Here is a 17552-nt window from a genome sequence, read left to right as displayed (position 1 = left end):
CTGAAGGTTTCGGCTCAAGTCCAGCCTGAGCTATAGCAGAAGCCTATCTTAAAGAAAAAAAAATCAACGACAACAAAAATTGCAATAAAAGGCAGGAGTAATTCACTGTTTCTCTTTTTCCATCAGGAGGATGTTTGTTTGTTTTGAGGCAGTCTCTATATGTAGTCTAGGCGAGGCTGAAATTCCAAGGCTCCCTGCCTCGAGCTTCCTAGTGTTGGGATTACAGGTGTGTGTTTCCAAGCCTGGCTTGAGGTGGCCATTTTAAAATCAATAATGGGCTGGAGAGACAGCTCCAAGGTTAGCAGTGCTCACTGCTCTTTCAGAGGACCCGGGTTGGTTTTGTAGCACCCACATCAGATGGCTCCCAACCTTGTGTAACTCCAGCTGCAGGGGATCCAGCATGCTCTGGTCTCCCCCAGCACCTGCACTCACATGGTGCACACAGCTCACACAGGCACACATGCACGCATAAGAATAAGTATAGTGACAACATAGATTTTGAGATGCATGAAAATACATTGGTTTATTTGCTTTAGCGTTAATTATGGTAGACCCTTGTAACTTTATCAGTACTGAGTTTAGACAGCACATCTGAGCCTTCAGGAGTTCATTTCAAGATGGTTCCATGAGTAAGTGATGGTGATCTCTCTTACAGGTTGCTGAAGAACTTCGCCAGGTGGAGTCCTGCGCGGTCACTTGGTATAATCAGGAAAGATTGATTCTCTTCATCGTATCCAAAGTTGACTTAGTAAAGGACTGCATCTTTAAAGAATTGCAGAAACACCTTCCAGCACACGCCCTGCCTGATGACATGGTGCTGATCGATACCCTGCCATTTACATGCCATGGTAAAGCGACAAAGCGGTGTGGGGTGCTCAGTGCTGGAGAGCACTAATGGTGCTCGTTGGTCAATGGCTGCAGAAGGACTATTGTGAGTGATACTGGCGTTAATTATGGTAGACCCTGGTAACTAGCTCCCGTGAGCTGATAGTCTTCTTCTGACGTGTGGTTTGCAGATGGGCAATTTCTCCCCAGGTTATTTTGCTTAGTATTAATTACACGTGCATTCCTGTGACAGTACCTGACAGGGGAGGAGAGATTTGGGCTCACAGTCTCAGGGTGTGTCTGTTCACCATGATGGGATGGCTCAGTGAGCAGCTCAGATCATGTGATGATGGACCAGGGACAGAGAGAAGGACGAAGACAGGCTTTGTCAGGCTGTCTCCTCGATTCTTGCTATGCCTACAGCCCACTTCCAGGAATGGTCCTTCCCAGTTCGATTATCCTCTGAACATCCTCACAGACACAGCCAGGGATATCTGTCAGCTTTTTAGGTGACTCTGGATGCAGTTAGGTTGACCTTCAAGTCAGCCATCACAGCTAGTCAGTGCCTGTATTCCTCAGAGATCACTAGAGAAACAGATCTAGTGTTTAGATAGATACATAAAAATATGACAGGGAACTGACAGAGCTCTCATGCTATGACTGCAGGCTGGACAGGGCCTAAGAAAGCGGGACTGTGGTTTTCAGTGTTGAGACCTGAGAGCCAGCAGAGCCAGTGGTTTAAGCCCCATGAGCAGGCATCATACACGGCCAGGCTGAAGCTGAGGCTAACTCCCTTCTTCTGGCTTTTGTTTTGTTCAGGCCTCCAAGGGCTGGGCTGATCACCAGCCAGTTTGGGAACACTGCTTTCAGTACTGAGTCCAGTGATTGACATGCTAATCTGATCCTGTAATATCAATTTAGATGCACACAGAAACAGTGTTTAATCAGTGTTAAACAGTGGGCCAACCCCAAGACTCAGACAGGTTGACAGAAAAATGAACCATCACACTGGGAGAACTGCTGTTCTGCCTAGTGCTGCTTAGCTTCGAACTATATACCTTTTTTGGCAACAGGACCTTGATAGCTATTTCAGGGTAGCCTTGATTTCAGTTTGTAGCCCAAGCTACATACACTCCTATATATCAGACACAGAGCCACATACCTGTAATCCCAACACTATGGAGGCTGAGGTAGGATAATTACAAAGCTTGACGCTAGCTCGAGCTGCATAGTAAGACCCGCTTAATAAAAGAAAATGTGGGGCCAGAGAGGTGGCTCAGCTGGTAAAAGTGGTTGCTCAGTAAGTATGTCTAGTGGCTTGATGACTTAATGGTATGATAGGAGACACTCAAGTCCTGAAAGCTGTACTGACTTACACACCAAGCACATACACACAGACACTTTTTTTTTTTTTTTTTTTTTTTTTTTGGTTTTTTCAAGACAGGGTTTCTCTGTGTAGCCTTGGCTGTCCTGGAAATCACTTTGTAGACCAAGCTGGCCTTGAACTCAGAAATCTGCCTGCCTCTGCCTCCCAAGTGCTGGGATTAAAGGCATGCGCCACCACTGCTCCTCCTGTTATAACGTTTTCATACAAGGTAAATTTCATTCCTTGTGTTTCACTTGTATGCAGTACCCCCCACCCCACTCACTACCACATCTTGCACTCTTTAACTTAGATAAATGGCCTGTTTTCCTCTTCCATGTTACTCACTACAGTCTTTGTAGCCTTGGCCACAAACTGCTTATCTGTTCTCCATGATTTCTGAGCTTTACAGTGAAGAGTGTGACCAACAAACACAATGGCTCTGGGGCTAAATGGACTCAGTTGCTTATTTTATGGGGTGAGTCACCTAGGATCTTGTACACTCAACACATACTCTACTACGTAGCTGCAAACCCTGGTTAAAGTTCAAATGCTATTTTAATGTTTGTTTTTTCTCTTCATATTAAGGCAAAGTTGATGTTTCTGAGTTAAACAAGATATATTTAGACTACATAAGCTCACAGCCTAGGAATGAACTCCATGGAAAAGAGGAACTTTGGGGAAAATTACAGTATTTATGGAAGGTACAACTTTTTAAATGCAAATTCATTTCTGTAATTCATTCATTATAAGGAATTTTAGTGTCTCCAGTAAGCCAGTAAAAGTATTTTAAGAATGTTATTGCTGTTATTGTATATGCCAATTAGCATACCTCCCTTAATCCAGTTTGTCCATAATAAAGGTTAGTGTTTAATTAAATGTCTTCCAAAGCCATTCACTGGAAGAAAGGTAGTTTAAAAGGTGCCGGTGTCTACCTACTGCCTGACTTACTTTCCCCTGCGAGGGGCGGCTCGGCGCCTGCTGCTCTTGCAGTGTTACAACCATGCTCTTCCGAGTGGGCTAGCCTTACGCGTGGGCTTCTCTCACTAGTCTTGCAGTAGCTGCATACTTCTGCTCAAGGCATTATTAATGTGTGCCTTAATGGTAAGCAGGCCTTCTTAGATATGATACAGATTTTAGCCAGGCAGTGGTGGCATGCGCCTTTAATCCCAGCATTCCGGAGACAGAGGCAGGCATATCACTGAGTGAGACACCAACCTGGTCTATAGTACTAGTTCCAGGTTAGCCGGGGCTGTGCAGAGAAACCCTGTCTCAAAAAACAAACAAAAAGGTCCTGTGAAGTGTGTGCATTTGGCTAGTAGGTCTTAGGAACTGAGGGCTACGTTCTTATCACTCCACTTGTAAAGCTGTTTGACTTACGGGACGTGGATCGATGTTATTTCCATGTTGGGAATATCAGCTGTGAGGGCTAGTTGGTAAAGCAGATGTTTCTGTGAGTTTATTCCTTATTTTATAGATAGGATACCTACTCTAAGCGGAATTGTATTTAGCAATTATACAGCGACCCCTTGACAGAGTTGGTAGTGCCGTGATGACCATTAGTCTAGAGAAAATCATTTTTAATTGAATTGTTAGCATCCCCCTGCCTTTAAAGTGATGCTATCTGTGAAACAGGCACTGTAGCTCTGTATCACTTGCTACATTGTCAAGTCCTTTGGTTTGGTGGTTTGGACCGCTTACCATCCTTGCCGTTCTCTCCTCTGTAGTCTATTCTGTGTCTCCCTGAGGATCCAGAGGATACTCTGAAGGTTCCCGCCAACTCCGTCTTTTTAGATAGTGGTGGGGATTCCCTCAAGTCCATGCGGCTCCTCAGTGAGATTGAGAGGCTCACCGGGACAGCCATCCCTGGCCTTCTGGAAGTTATCCTCAGCAGTTCCCTCTTAGACGTTTACAACCACATCGTTCAAGCCGTGTTCACACCGGAGGACAGGAAAGCCAACAGGAGTTACACCACAAAAAGGAAATTCAGTGATGCTGATCCAGAGGAAGCCAGCGGGAAGCCTGCACGTCTGGAGTCTGCCTGGCCTTCGAACCATGCCGGCGAGACCAACTCCGTGATCGCTCTGAGCAGAGGGAGTCAGGTTTTGTCTCTTGGCGCTGGGAGGCTTTTAACTCAGTTAGGACTCTGCCTGCCAGTCTGTTCTCTGGATTTAATCCCACAGACTAACACTCAGATATTAAAAAGCCTAAGTCCTCCAGCTCCTGATGAAAACTTGGAAAAGCCCCCACTTTTTCAGCAGGGGAGCCCCGTGGTTGGGGCTATGGCGATGGCATTGCGGGAGAGGTGGCGGTCAGACACAGGCAAATGCGTTGATGCCTCCCCTCTGCTGGTGAGAGCGGCTGTACAGGATAAGCCCTCCACAACCGTGTATATTGGCTCGCACTCGCACACAGTGAAGGCTGTCGACCTGTCCTCTGGGGAGACGAGGTGGGAACAGCTTCTGGGAGATCGAATTGAATCCTCAGCGTGTGTGTCTAAATGTGGAAACTTTATTGTAGTGGGTAAGTTTCTGAATCTGGGGTTCGTAGAGTTAAATTGTGTGTGTGTGTGTGTGTGTGTGTGTGTGTGTGTGTGTGTGTGTCTGGGGGGGGGGTTGTTTGGTTGTTGTCACAGGTCAGTGGTTAGTTAACTCTGTCCTGCTTAGCAGCACGGCTTGGAGTTAAGAGTCCCTGGATATAAACCTAGCTCTGTATTGCTAAACTCTGACTCTGGCAGGATGTTGCACTTCCACCTTCACTTTTCTCATGGATAAACTGGAAACAATAACAAAACACATTGCTCTGTATAACGCGTTGTATTGAAGCCTCCTAGCCCACAGCAGATCCCTTGGGTCAGGAATCTTGGAGCCTGACGATCAAAATCTCACGATGCCTCTGTAGGCATCTGAGGCTTTATGGGCCGGAAGACAGGCTTCCAGGATGGCTCATGGGCAGCATTGTCAGCGTGGGGCTCCGGCCTTAGGCTCGCTCTTCCCTCACTTTTTGCTGAGAATATTCCAGCTGTGTGCCACATGAGCCTCTCTGTAGCTGTCTGAATGTTTGCATGGCATAGCATCTGACTTCCCTCAGAGTGGGTGATCCCAAAGAGAAAGCCACAGGAGCCACATGGTGCCTTTAAGACCTACTCGCTAAAACTGGAGACTACCATTTTTGCTTAATTTTGTTCACTGAACATAAATCATCAAGTCCAGTCCATGCCCTGGGGAGAGAATTGGTCTCCAGGTCTTGAAGGTCATCTAAGAATTTATGGGTGTATTTTAAACCCATGGCAACTATCAGAGTTATGAGCAGGGTTAAGTGAGCCATTAGTACACCAGGGAGCCATAAGTACACTGCAAGGCACAAATGAAGCTCTCAGTGAGTGATGGCCACACAGAGAGTGTCGTGGAAATTGAATCCTGGGTGGGAGCAGAACCATGTATAGCGTAGGCAGTGAGACTCCTAAATGGCTGCCCTCACATTCCATCCACTTGGTCTGATTTCTATGTGCCCAAGTGTTTGTAGTGACTTCATTTGTAGGTTTTTTTTTGGGGGGGGGGTTGTTTGTATTTTTTTTACCTTCTTCCCTCCCTCCCCACCCACCACCCCCCAGACAGGGTTTCTCTGTGTAGCCCTGGCTGTCTTGGAACTCACTCTGTAAACCAGGCTGGCCTCGAACTCAGAAATCCGCCTGCTTCTGCCTCCCAAGTGCTGGGATTAAAGGCGTGCACCACCACCGCCCGGCTTTTTTTTTTTTTTTTTTTTTTTTTTTTTTTTTTTTTTACCATTTTTACTCAACTGTACCAAGGTCTGGGATCTCTGCTACCTTCTCATCCACAGCCACCACTTGGGAAAAGAAGTTCAGTGTAGTTGCTAAGAATACAGGCGCTTAGATTTATTAAATCCTGACACTGCCAGCCACATGGTAACTTTGAAAGTTTGCCCTGCTGGTTAATCTGCTTCCTTGCTGTCATCCATGAGTGTGGACACAATTATGCTAAAATGTTTGAAAAAGTAGGCCAGGGATGTGGCTCAGATGGCAGAATGCTGCCCTACATGCTCAAGGCTCAGTCCCCAGCACTGCACAAACCAGGTGGTAGGTGATGCACACCTGGAATCCCAGCCCTCAAGAAGTAGGGCAGGAGGATCAGAAGGTCTATCCTCCCCTAATAGGATAACTGAGGCTAGCCTGGGCTAAAGACCCTGTCCCCAAAAGAAGCCCCCAGTACATAGGAAATGCCCAGCAGACATTGGTTGTTACTAGTGTTAGCTTTTCTAAAACAGTCCTGAGCACCTTTCTTCCTTGTGTGGCTACAATAACTGTCGGATGGAAGGAGAGTAACTTGATGCTCTGTGATGCTGGTCATTTATCCAGCAACAGCCAGAATAGATTGGAATCCAGTTCTGTCAGTGTGGGTGTGTACGTGAACTCCTGAAATCAGAGGACAACTTGTAGGAGTTGTAGTGGTGTTCACTGTCGCTTCAGCACAGGAGGGGAAGGCCCAGAGCTGGACTGAGGACATGTGCCAGCGCACCAGCACTGAGTAAGGGTTTTACACAAATGACTGTAGTTCAGTTTCTCCTTTATGTTTACTGAAATCTCAATCAGATGGTGAGCATAAATAGATGAGAAGAGTGTGAATAGAAATTGTCATTATTTAAATATTTTATATCAATGTATCTCAGTCTCATCTTTTACATTTTGTTTCTCTGTAGGCTGTTATAATGGATTAGTCTATGTCCTAAAAAGTAATAGTGGAGAAAAATATTGGACATTTACTACTGAAGATGCTGTCAAAAGCTCACCAGCCGTGGATCCAACCACAGGACTCATTTATGTCGGATCTCATGACCAGCACGCATATGCTTTAGACATTTATGTAAGAATTCACTTCATCACTGTTTATCATAAACACAGAAATGGACGTGACTGTTACGTGCTCTGTGTCTGGGAGCAGGAGTTAGTGATAGCCCAAGCATAACACTGGGTCTGGAAAGAAGTGATTAGTTAAATTTTAACATCTTTAGACATTTTTAGCTTCTTTTCAAATAATTTCAGTAATATAAAAAATTTAGAATGATCATAACAGAAAAAAAATCAAAGTAAGATATCAGTAAGCTCTTTTAAGGGCCCATTATATGAAAATAAAAACTACAAGAAATAGGCTAAGACAGTTTTGGAAATAAGTGAATCAAAGCTCACTTATTGGTATAAATAGAAATAGAGAGTAAATATAAGTTAATTAGAAAGACCCAGATAGAAGACAAAAACAAGGGACATAAATACACAAGATCCCAGGAAGAAGCCGCTGAGGACATAAGTATCTCAGGCCTTTAGTCTTCAAAGCCACGAGAATGAGACTCTGAGATCCCAAAGCACATAGCTCCCCATGCTACAATGATTGACAGCCAGTGTCCATGAGAGAAATACCAGCTGGGAAGACATTTGAGGGGCTGTGGATAAAGCCCAGTTGGTACCTTGCCTAGGATGCACAAAGTACTTAAGAGGATCGGTAGTGGAAGACCATCCTTGGCTACATGCGAGTTTGAGGTCAGCTTTGCTACATGCATTAAAAATGACATTAATTAAAAAAGATCACACACACACACACACGCATAGGAAGTTTAATTAAGAAGCAGTGTGGATGAGTAACGTTCATGTCCTTTGACCGAAGAAATTTTTTTTCTATGAATCTATTCTGGCAAAATAATCAGAAGCAGACAAATATATACATAAAGTTGTTTATAAGATTGAGCAAGTAGTTTCTAATAGTTTTTAGATCAGGAAGAGACATCATTTTATTTTGCATACAACGTATTAAAATTATTTTTAAGTCATTTTATAAAGTCAGTGGAAGAAGCATACCAAGTTGTATATTCAGAATGAGTATATGTATGTGTGGGCACGGGCACACACACACACACACACACACACACACACACACACACACACGAGCGTGTGTACATGTTGCCTTTGCACTAACTTACCTGGCATGGTGGTACATACCTGCAATCCCTACACCGAGGAGGCAAAGGCAGGAGGATTCCGAGTGAGTGAACGGGGAGGGCAGAGGAGAAGGGGAAATCTGCATCCCCCTGGACTGTGACAACTGCTTCACAGGACAACATGCACAAGGCTCTGGGGTCAATGCTAGCACCAGGAGGAGCGACACATGGAGTTGCGCCCAGCCAAACTTCAGCTGTCCTGTAGGCCGGCTGATTAACCACAGCACCACACAGTTAATTCCGACTCTTATTTGCAGGAAAAGAAATGTGTCTGGAAGCTAAACTGTGAAGGCGCTCTCTTTTCCTCTCCGTGTGTGAGCCTGAGTCCACACCATCTGTACTGTGCTACGCTAGGGGGACTCTTACTGGCCCTAAATCCTGTAGGTATAAAGTGACACATGTTGCTTGTTTTACCTATCTTTATTTTTAATTTTGATGTTGAGAAGTCAGAAACTTTTCAGTTAAATATAATACATGTATTAATGAGCTAGAATTCACTTAAAATGATTGAAATTAGTTGGAAAAAGGAGTAAATGGGAGTTTATGTTTTTATTGTTACTTGTTTCTTCAGCTAGTTTTAACTGTTAAAAGATTGAGTTTTACATTTGTAAGTAGTGAGTGTGTGTGTGTGTGTCACGGGTCTGGTACCTGACGAGGTCAGAAGAGGCATGGGCTCCCCTGGAACTGGAGTTACACTGATGTTCTAGGTCTATGTGTAGCTCTGCTTTGCACTGTGCTCTGGGCTGATGTTCTCTGCGTCCGAGTTCTGCTCAGTAAGCACTGATTTTCTGACAGTGTGTGGATGCCAGATTCATCAAAGCACCAGTGGGTCACTGTCACTGTCACTGTCACTCTGGCTTTGAAGAGTTTTCGTTTGTTGTAAAATGGCTGTGCATGTAAAGGCACTTGCTGCTAAGCCTGACAACTTGAGTTCAGCTCCTTCCCGTGTGATGGAAGGTGAGAATCAGTTCACCTACGTTGTCCTCCAGCCTCCACGTGTGCCTCGTGGCACGTACTTACACACGTGCATGTGCACACACACAGTAAGTAAGTGAATGTAACTTTAAATGGCAAAGGTCCGAGGTTAGTAATTTCCAGTGCTATCGACTGCTTTGGCCACGACAGGCTTCTGGGAGCACGGTGTGGAAGCGCTCCTGTGGAAAGCCACTCTTCTCTTCCCCACGGTGCTACCAGCAATACATCTGCATCGGCTGCGTGGACGGCAGTTTGCTCTGTTTCACACACTCAGGGGAGCAGGTAGGAAGATCAGGGGAGCAGGTAGGAAGATCAAGTTCTGTTCTGTGTAACCCTTCCTAACCCCCAGCCATGGAGACTGAACCCAGGGACTTGACCAGTGACTGTTCTGTTATTGAGCTGTATTCTCAGCCCTTGGCGGACTAGTCTCTCTCTCTCTCTCTCTCTCTCTCTCTCTCTCTCTCTCTCTCTCTCTGTGGATCTGAGTATGTATGTGTGTGTGCGTGTGTGTGTGTGTGTGTGTGTGTGTGTATATATATATATATATATATATATATATAATTTTTATTTCTTTTGATTCAGGGTCTTACTAGCTATCCTGGAACTCACTGTGTAGACCAGGCTAGCCTAGAACTGAAATCTGCCTGCCTTTGCCTCTTGAGTGTTTGTATTAAAGGTGTGCACCATTTGACGATGTATAGATTTTTTTTTAAATTTTTTATTAAGATTGTATGTATGTATGTATGTATGTATGTATGTATGTATGTATGTATGTATGTGAGTGCACTGTCGTTGTCTTCAGACACACCAGAAGAGGGCATCAGATCACGTTACTGATGGTTGTGAGTCACTGTGTGGTTGCTGGGAATTGAACTCAGGACTTCTGGAAGAGCAATCAGTGCCCTTAACCTCCAGCCCCCAGACTGTTGTTTAAAGCTTTAAAATTTGAGTAAAACATAGTTTTTTTTAGGGGTTTTTGTGTGTGTGTTTGTTCTTCCTGTTTTTTGTTTTGTTTTGTTTTTGTTGGTTTTTTTCCTAGAGCTGGAGTTGGAACCAAGTTCCACCCCCTGTCCGAGACTGTTTTTGATAACATATATTGAAGACCTGCTGCGGTTTTTTCCGTTAAACAGTGTCTCTGAACATACCAGGATGAACCAAGTATGCTCAAGGTTCATTGTAGTCATGCTCTGCTGTGCCTGATCCTGGCTTTTACCACTGGAGCAGTTCCGTGTGAGAGCGCTACTTCCCAGAGAGGGCGCCATTTCTGGTGTGTGAGTTACCGAGCGCTCTCCATCTCACCTCTGCCATCTGGATGAAGAGACCCCGTTGGACTCAAGAGTTGCGGTCAGGTGAGTGGGTGACCCTTATTCCTGTTCTCCTTTACAGGTCTGGCGCTTTGCTGCTGGAGGGCCAATCTTCTCATCCCCATGCGTCTCGGCAGCAGAACAAGAAATATTTTTTGGTTCCCATGACTGCTTTATCTACTGCTGTAGCAAGGAAGGTCACCTCCGGTGGAAATTTGAGACGACAGCCAGGGTGTATGCAACGCCCTTTGCTTTCAGTAACCACCCCCGTAGCGATGATGCACTGCTGGCAGCGGCATCCACTGACGGGAAACTGTGGGTCCTCGAGTCTCGGAGCGGAGAGCTGCGAAGTGTGTATGAACTCCCCGGAGAAGTCTTCTCCTCTCCTGTGGTCTGGGAATCAATGCTTGTTATTGGGTGCAGAAACAATTATATTTACTGTCTGGATTTATTGTGTGGTGATAAAAATAACCAGGTGTAGTCCTTGTAAGTATGTCAGTGAGAGGGTTGGAAATGTCATTGTAAAGCCTATGGATGGGTTTATATTAAAGATTCTATTTTGGTTAGGAATTTGTCTGTGGTCCTTTCCATAGAGAGCAGCCATGTTTCTTTCCTTTGGAAGCAGCAGAAGCGTCTAAGATAAAGATAAAGCACCCGATTGATGCATTTGTAGCACTTTTAATTCTGTGGGATGGTGTGCTGGCTTGTTTTCTGTCAACTTGACATACGCTAGAGTTACCTGAAAGGAAGGAGTCTCACCTGAGAAAATTCCTCCGTAAGACTGGGCTGTAGGCAGGCCTGCCTGGAGAGCATTTTCTTAACCAGTGGTTGATGGGGGAGGGCCCAGCCCATTGTGAGTAGAGCCATCCTTAAGCTGGTGTTTCTGACTTCTATAAGATGAAGCCATGAAGAGCAAGCCAGTAAGTAGCATTTCTCCATGGCCTCTGCATCAGCTCCTGCCTCCAAGTCCCTGCCCTGCTTGAGTTACTGTCCTGACTTCCCTCAGTGATGAACTATGCTGCTGAAGTGTAAGCTGAATAAATTACTCTTTCCCCATCTTGCTTTTGGTTGTGGTGTTTCATCACAGCAATGGTAACCCTAATTAGGACAGGTGGGTAATTGTATGTAGTAGATTTACATTTGCTCTACTTTGTCAAAAGAACACTGCTCTGTCTCCCATCAAGTCACCCCCACTGTGTGTATTAAGAAAGTGGGAGCATAACACCTCTGTGGTCCTTGGGGTGGTACCTTTGAGAGAGGATTAAGGTTATTTGAGGCCATGCATGTGGGGGTTGCTGCTGAGGGACTGGAGGTGTGTTTGTAAGATAGACCAGGGTGGTCTGCACTGCTGTGTGACGCTAGCATCACCATCACTGGGACTCTGCAGGTCTCTGCAGATGTGGTCAATGGATCTCGAACTCCTAGGATTTCAGAACTGAGAGCTGAATAAACCTTTATTTATAGACAGTCTGTGATGTTCAGTCATAGGCAAGTGCACAAAGACAGGTAGTGATCACCATTCCTTGGTGAGGATGTGAGGTTGTTTATAAACTGGTTAGCATCTGAAGTTGAGCCACTGACCGAGATCCGTCTGTCTTCTCTGGTGTGCCATTACAGGTGGGCATTACTGGTGGGTGCCTGAATAGAAGGCAGGGGAAGGAAAACTGTCTTTTTCAGCTGGGCTCCCATATTTTCGTGCCCTTGGATACCAGAATTCCTAGACTGAGACGTAGCACCACCTACCGTATCTCTCTGCCCCTCTGCAGGTGACACCATTGGTTCCCTGGTCTTGAGAATTTGGCCTTTATCTGAATTGCACTATACCATAGGTTCTTTGGGTCTCTAGTGTGCAAACAGCACATGGCACTTCCAGTCTCCACACCCTCACCAATCGATGCCTAGGTCTCTTCTTTTGTAGTGGTTTCTCCAGAGAAATCATATTAGAGTCTACATTTTGCAGTAAATAAATAACCTTTCATTTCTCTCTCCACCTAGGTAAATCTATCTTGTCAGTTATGTTTCTGTAGAGAACCCTGCTTCATTAAGGTAGTTTAGTAGGTTTCAGGGGTTTGAAGATCTCCTTGAAAAAGAAAGGATCAGAATGTATATTGTGAGTCATAAACAGAATACTCCACTTACTATGTATTCTGAAATCTGTTTATCTTTTGTGTTTTGCCTGCATGTGTGTAAGAAGTGCACCACACGTGCCTTCCCTCCAGAGACCAGAGGAGCACGTGGGGTCCTCTGGGGCTGGAGTGAGCACCATGGAGATGCCACCAGCTGAGCCTGTGTCCTCTGAAGGAAGCAAGAGCTCTCAATAAACCATCCCTCTAGACTGAGGTAAAGGTTTTTAAAGGTAGGATCTGTTTATCAACTTAGGTTCCTTCTTCTGGTGGGGAGAAGGGGGGTAGAAAACCAGTACATGCATTGCTGGGACTTGAACCCAGGGCTTTGTTCATGCTAGGCAAACACTCCACTACTGGACTAGGTTCATGCCATTTCTAAGCAATGCCTATGTTAATGCCTATGTTCGTGCCTATGTTAATCACACACTCAGGTCATCATTCCTTCTATGCAGCCCACACTGACTTTGAGTTTTTCACCAAGTTATTCTTGAAGGTCACATGCTCAGATGGGCCAAGGTGTAGCCTGGTGGTAGCCGGTCCTCAGCTGCACTGCTCACAAGTCCCCGGCTGAGACTACAGTAAGGAGACTGCAAGATCATTTTAACCAAGACTCAGATCTCTATCTTCCAGTTTGGAATTGATATAAATATTTGCCATCCTTATCATATATTCTTCCACTGGGATTTTTGGGTGAAAAAAATAAAGTAGCGTTAAAAACAACTTGAAGTTTTCTTGTTCATCCAGAACTCCATAGATACGAGATTACTCATAGATTGCCACTGAAATCAATCAGAACTTCAGCTTAAAAAGGACATTCCATCAGTGCCAAAGATCTTGTCAGTATTTTATTGAATGGTCTTATCCCTTAAATAATGGGGCATTTTTATATTTCAAACTGTACTCAACCAAAATCTCAAAATAATGTTAAAATCACACTAAGGATTTTTTATTAAGTATCTACTTAATTTTATTGTTGGTAAAAATATTGCAAGACACTCGTAGCTAATGTTGCTGCTTTAAAATAAGCAAACTAAATATCACAAGAAGAGACAGTGGATACATACTATATATTTGCAGATAACCAGCTAAAATGAGAATTTAGTGGTAATCGACCATGTTTTATAAGAAACAATTGCACTTGAAACAGTTTCAAAGTAAACAAAAAACTCTACTTCCATATATAAGTCTATGAACAGAGGTTAATCATCTATAACCTTGCCAGAAGTGTATTTAAATTAAAAAAAAAGCTTGTATATTCGTATATTTAATACAGCAGTCATTCATTTTTTAAAAAAAGGAAAAGAATTTTTTGTTTTCACAGAATTTCCCCGTAGTTTGTTGCTCAAAGAGCACAACACAGAAATAGGCAGAATAACACTCGATTGGTATTTAGTGCAGGCTTGGAGTGATTTCAGTGAAATGTTAAACATGAACTCTTTAGCAAGTATGACAACTGCCTTTTTCCTCAGTAGATTCTTCTTTCCAAGATATTAGTGGGGCATCTTTAAGCTGTTTCTTGTGCTGTGTATGGGCTTGTGGTATTGAATCACAATGAATGCATCTACTATTCTTTCTTTGTTTTAAGACAGGGTCTCCATTATGTAGCCTTGGCTGGCCTGGAGCTCATTATGTAGACCAGACTGGCCTTGAACACTTTGAGAGTCACTTGCTCCTGCCTCCCAAATGCATGTACCACCACGCCAGCCCTATTATTTCTAATCATCTCATTTCTGTACCTGTTTTCTGCCATGACTGTGTACTGGCCAAAGCTGGCAGGAAGCAAGGGAGAAGTCAATTTGGAAGAATCACTGTAGCACTATCATTCTAGGGCTTTGGGTAGAAAGATTCCCACTCAAAAGTGTTATATCAGTGAGGAAATCATTAAGCTAACAATTGTCTACACATAAAAGTTAGGAATGAACACCAGTGTGGGAAACGTGCAGTGAAATATTAGTTGCTTACAATAACAGTAAAAAAAAAAAGTTACATTGATTCTTAACAGTCTGAAGGTTCAGTATATATAATACTAAATCCAACTTGCAATAGTACAGCTATCCACTTGACCACACATGCCAGCTGCTTCATGAAGCTGAGCTATTGTTTCTAGAGAGAACATCATTTCTATATGGCAAACAGCATCCCTGTCATCCTGTACGGTAGACAGAATAACAGCACATTGCATATTGAGTCAGCACAGAGGAGAAGTAGTAATGGATGCTATAAGACATGTTAGTGCGGGAGGAAGAAGGGTGTAATCGCCCCTGCCCTGGGCAAAGAATCCGCACCTACATTTTAGGGTAAGAATCTACGAAAAGGAAAATAAGCCAACAGCATGAAATGCAGAGCTAGTGCCAGCAGCGCGAGGGCATTGCTGGGATGTCTAGTGTCGTGTAAAGCAAATCTAGAGAAATGAATACATGTGGCTTTGAAACTGGGACGTCCCTTCTTTGTATGCACATGTATGTGTGTGATAACAAGGCCACGTAAAACTCTGAGATGCTTTTTTTTTAAAGGTATCAAGGTGAATGCTCTAAATTGTAAATGCTTTGGAACATTCGACTCTGAATTATTCAAGTACATTAAAGGAAAAAAAAGAAATTCTCTGCTGGAAGTCCTTAGTATAAATAGGTTACACATCTTGGCTTGTTCATTTTCCCTAACGGCCAAGGGAAAACTTGAGGGGCATGGAAGGCCGGCAACCGAAACTATCGTACATACATGGCTGGTGTGGGTGAGGTGACGACTTTATTTTCTTGTCTCACTTTTGCATCTTCAGGTGGGGCAAGCCTTCTCTTCGTAGTCTGAAAAGCCCAATGACGAAAACCAAGTCTACCCCAAGGTCCTTAACCTTTGGGTTGTAAAAGAACACATCCGAAAAGTTTTCCCAAAAATGTATATTCTAAGCCAGCCCTCTGCTCCCAGAGCCTGGGCTGCAGCCTGGGCTGCAGATGAGCCCATGTACTACGGAGAGATTCTCAGAGACAAGTCTGACACAATTCCTGTTCTCACCAGGTTAAATACAAACGTTCCTTAGGAGCCAGCGAGGCCAAATGGTCCATGTGTCTTTAAAAAGGTACTGGTAAGACGGGGCACACCATGGATTGAGCGTAGTAAGAGTGCAAGCGGGTTTGCTACCTTATGGTTTTTAAGGTGGGGGGAATTCATGAAAACCACACATAGGCACAGAGTTGGGAGCCAGCTTTTTCCTTATTTCTCCAGTTCCTGCATTCAGGAGAGTGACACCATGTTTAATGTACATGTGAACCTGTCACTGTTACATATGCAAACATAGTAGGGTCAATGTTTTGGATAGAAGAGAATCAAAAATAAAACAACAACTTACAAAGCTTGGCAAAAGGACATGTTCTGAAATGGTGCATGGGTATGCATATGTGAAGGCCATGGGTGGGCATGGCGCTCCCCTGAGGAGCTCGCACTTGCAGATTTTGCTACACGTGGTCCCTCAGACAAAACTGTCTCTTGAGAACTAGAGGGAGCTCAAGGCACCAGGACCCAGGGTTGTGCAAATACACTCTTTACAACGAACCCCACCACTTCCGTTGCTGAACATTATTTTGGAGCCTAGTAAGCATGCTGCTTTTCCCTAGCCTGGTTCCGTTAACCTCATATAAAAAATAAATAAATAAAACGGGCAAGAGAAGAGCCGACAACCGGCCGAGGGCGTGGGTGAAAGTCGCTCTTTACTTAATAATCTGCGGACAGTCGCTCCAGGCCTTGGCTTTTCGTTTGGCCAAAGCCAGCCAGGCAGGTTCTGTGGACACCGGGGCAGCGTCTGGGGTGGAGAACCGCTTGGTGACGTCTTTTACCAGTGCTGCTGAGGGCGCAGAGTCTGAGATCTCCACTGCAGTGTTTCAAAGGGAAAGAGAAGGAAGAGCCACGTAAAAACAGAAAGTCTAGTTAACAGAGTTATATGTACTTACTGTATGTGAGATGCTGTGCACACACACACACACACACACACACACACACACACACACCAGAATAGCCAAATCTAGCTGTTATTCACAAGGTGATGTAAGAACATTTGAAAATCTGCTCTTAAACGTTTTAAGAATTCAATAGATTGGTAGCTATGGTCACCGTGTTACACTACAGATTCCTTGCACTTCTCTGAAATGTACCCGTTAGTAAACATCTCCCCAGTTCGGTCCCCAGAACAAGATTCTGACTTTAGAAGGCATGAAATTCAAGCCATGAATGATAGAAGCCAAGATGCCTTGGAACTGCTATGTCCCTGAACTCCTGAAATTCCTGCCTCCACCTGAGCCCTAAGATGAACCCATGGACCGGACAGTGGTGGCATAGGCTTTTAATCCCAGCATTTGGTAGGCAGAGGCAGGCAGATCTCTGAGTTCAAAACCAGCCTGGTCTACAGAGTGAGTTCCAGGACAGCCAGGGCTACACAGAGAAACCCTGTCTCAAGAAACAACAAAACAAAACAAAAGATGAACCTTTGGAAACTGCCAGCTGTCATGACTTCTAGTGTTGCTAGTAATTCCTATGTCCCCTGTCACCTGTTTGTGAGACATCTCACACTGTAGCCCAGGCTGGCTGCAAACTCATGGTAATCCTCCTGACTCCGCCTCCCAGGGGTTAAGAATTGCAGGCTATCACGCCTGACTATCCTGCTTTCTCTACTAGAGATCTTGGGTTTCTATGAGGAGGTTCTCTGTAAGGATTTCGGAGCACTCACAACTTTAGTGCCCAGGGACGCGTCCTGCATTCTTCTGGAACTCAGGGGATACAAATTGAATGTGAAGACAAACACTTTGAAGCAAAGGCTTGCTGTATTAAGCTGGCGCTGCTGTAAGCGGGGATCACTTCCAACCGGGCACAGAAAAGAAAGAAACTCTCAGTCTCACGCTAATACTTAGAACCCGCAGTGTGAGAGCAAATGCAAGAATGCTTGCGGGCCAAGATCAGTGTTTTGAG

At 44.5% G+C, this 17552-nt stretch overlaps 2 protein-coding genes across 36 annotated transcripts in view; one reads left to right on the top strand and one right to left on the bottom strand.

Moving 5' to 3' along the window:
- Aasdh (aminoadipate-semialdehyde dehydrogenase) overlaps positions 1-13319 on the top strand; it is a 31871-nt gene extending 18552 nt beyond the window's left edge. For 9 of the 23 annotated variants that reach the window (XM_006534857.4, XM_030254392.1, XM_006534853.3 and 6 more), the window contains 7 exons: positions 656-848; positions 2777-2892; positions 3916-4711; positions 6905-7068; positions 8452-8574; positions 9320-9451; positions 10556-13319. In XM_006534857.4, coding sequence (XP_006534920.1) covers positions 656-848; positions 2777-2892; positions 3916-4711; positions 6905-7068; positions 8452-8574; positions 9320-9451; positions 10556-10954 — 1923 coding nt within the window. In that variant the 3' untranslated portion in view covers positions 10955-13319. Of the gene's footprint in view, positions 1-655; positions 849-2776; positions 2893-3915; positions 4712-6904; positions 7069-8451; positions 8575-8765 lie in introns of all 23 variants that reach the window. The other 14 variants (XM_017320841.2, XM_006534859.4, XM_006534854.3 and 11 more) reach the window with 12 other exon arrangements.
- Positions 13320-13423: 104 nt separating this feature from the next.
- The window catches only part of Cracd (capping protein inhibiting regulator of actin), a 215926-nt gene continuing 211797 nt past the window's right edge, over positions 13424-17552 (bottom strand). For 10 of the 13 annotated variants that reach the window (XM_006535003.4, XM_017320926.2, XM_006535010.4 and 7 more), the window contains one exon: positions 13432-16461. In XM_006535003.4, coding sequence (XP_006535066.1) covers positions 16301-16461 — 161 coding nt within the window. In that variant the 3' untranslated portion in view covers positions 13432-16300. Of the gene's footprint in view, positions 16462-17552 lie in introns of all 13 variants that reach the window. The other 3 variants (XM_030254581.1, XM_030254580.1, NM_001163793.1) reach the window with 2 other exon arrangements.

Source organism: Mus musculus, chromosome 5, assembly GCF_000001635.26.
Source record: "Mus musculus strain C57BL/6J chromosome 5, GRCm38.p6 C57BL/6J".
NCBI lineage: Eukaryota > Metazoa > Chordata > Mammalia > Rodentia > Muridae > Mus > Mus musculus.
The sequence above is the reverse complement of the archived record's forward strand: the minus strand, read 5'-3'. Positions and strand labels throughout refer to the sequence as shown.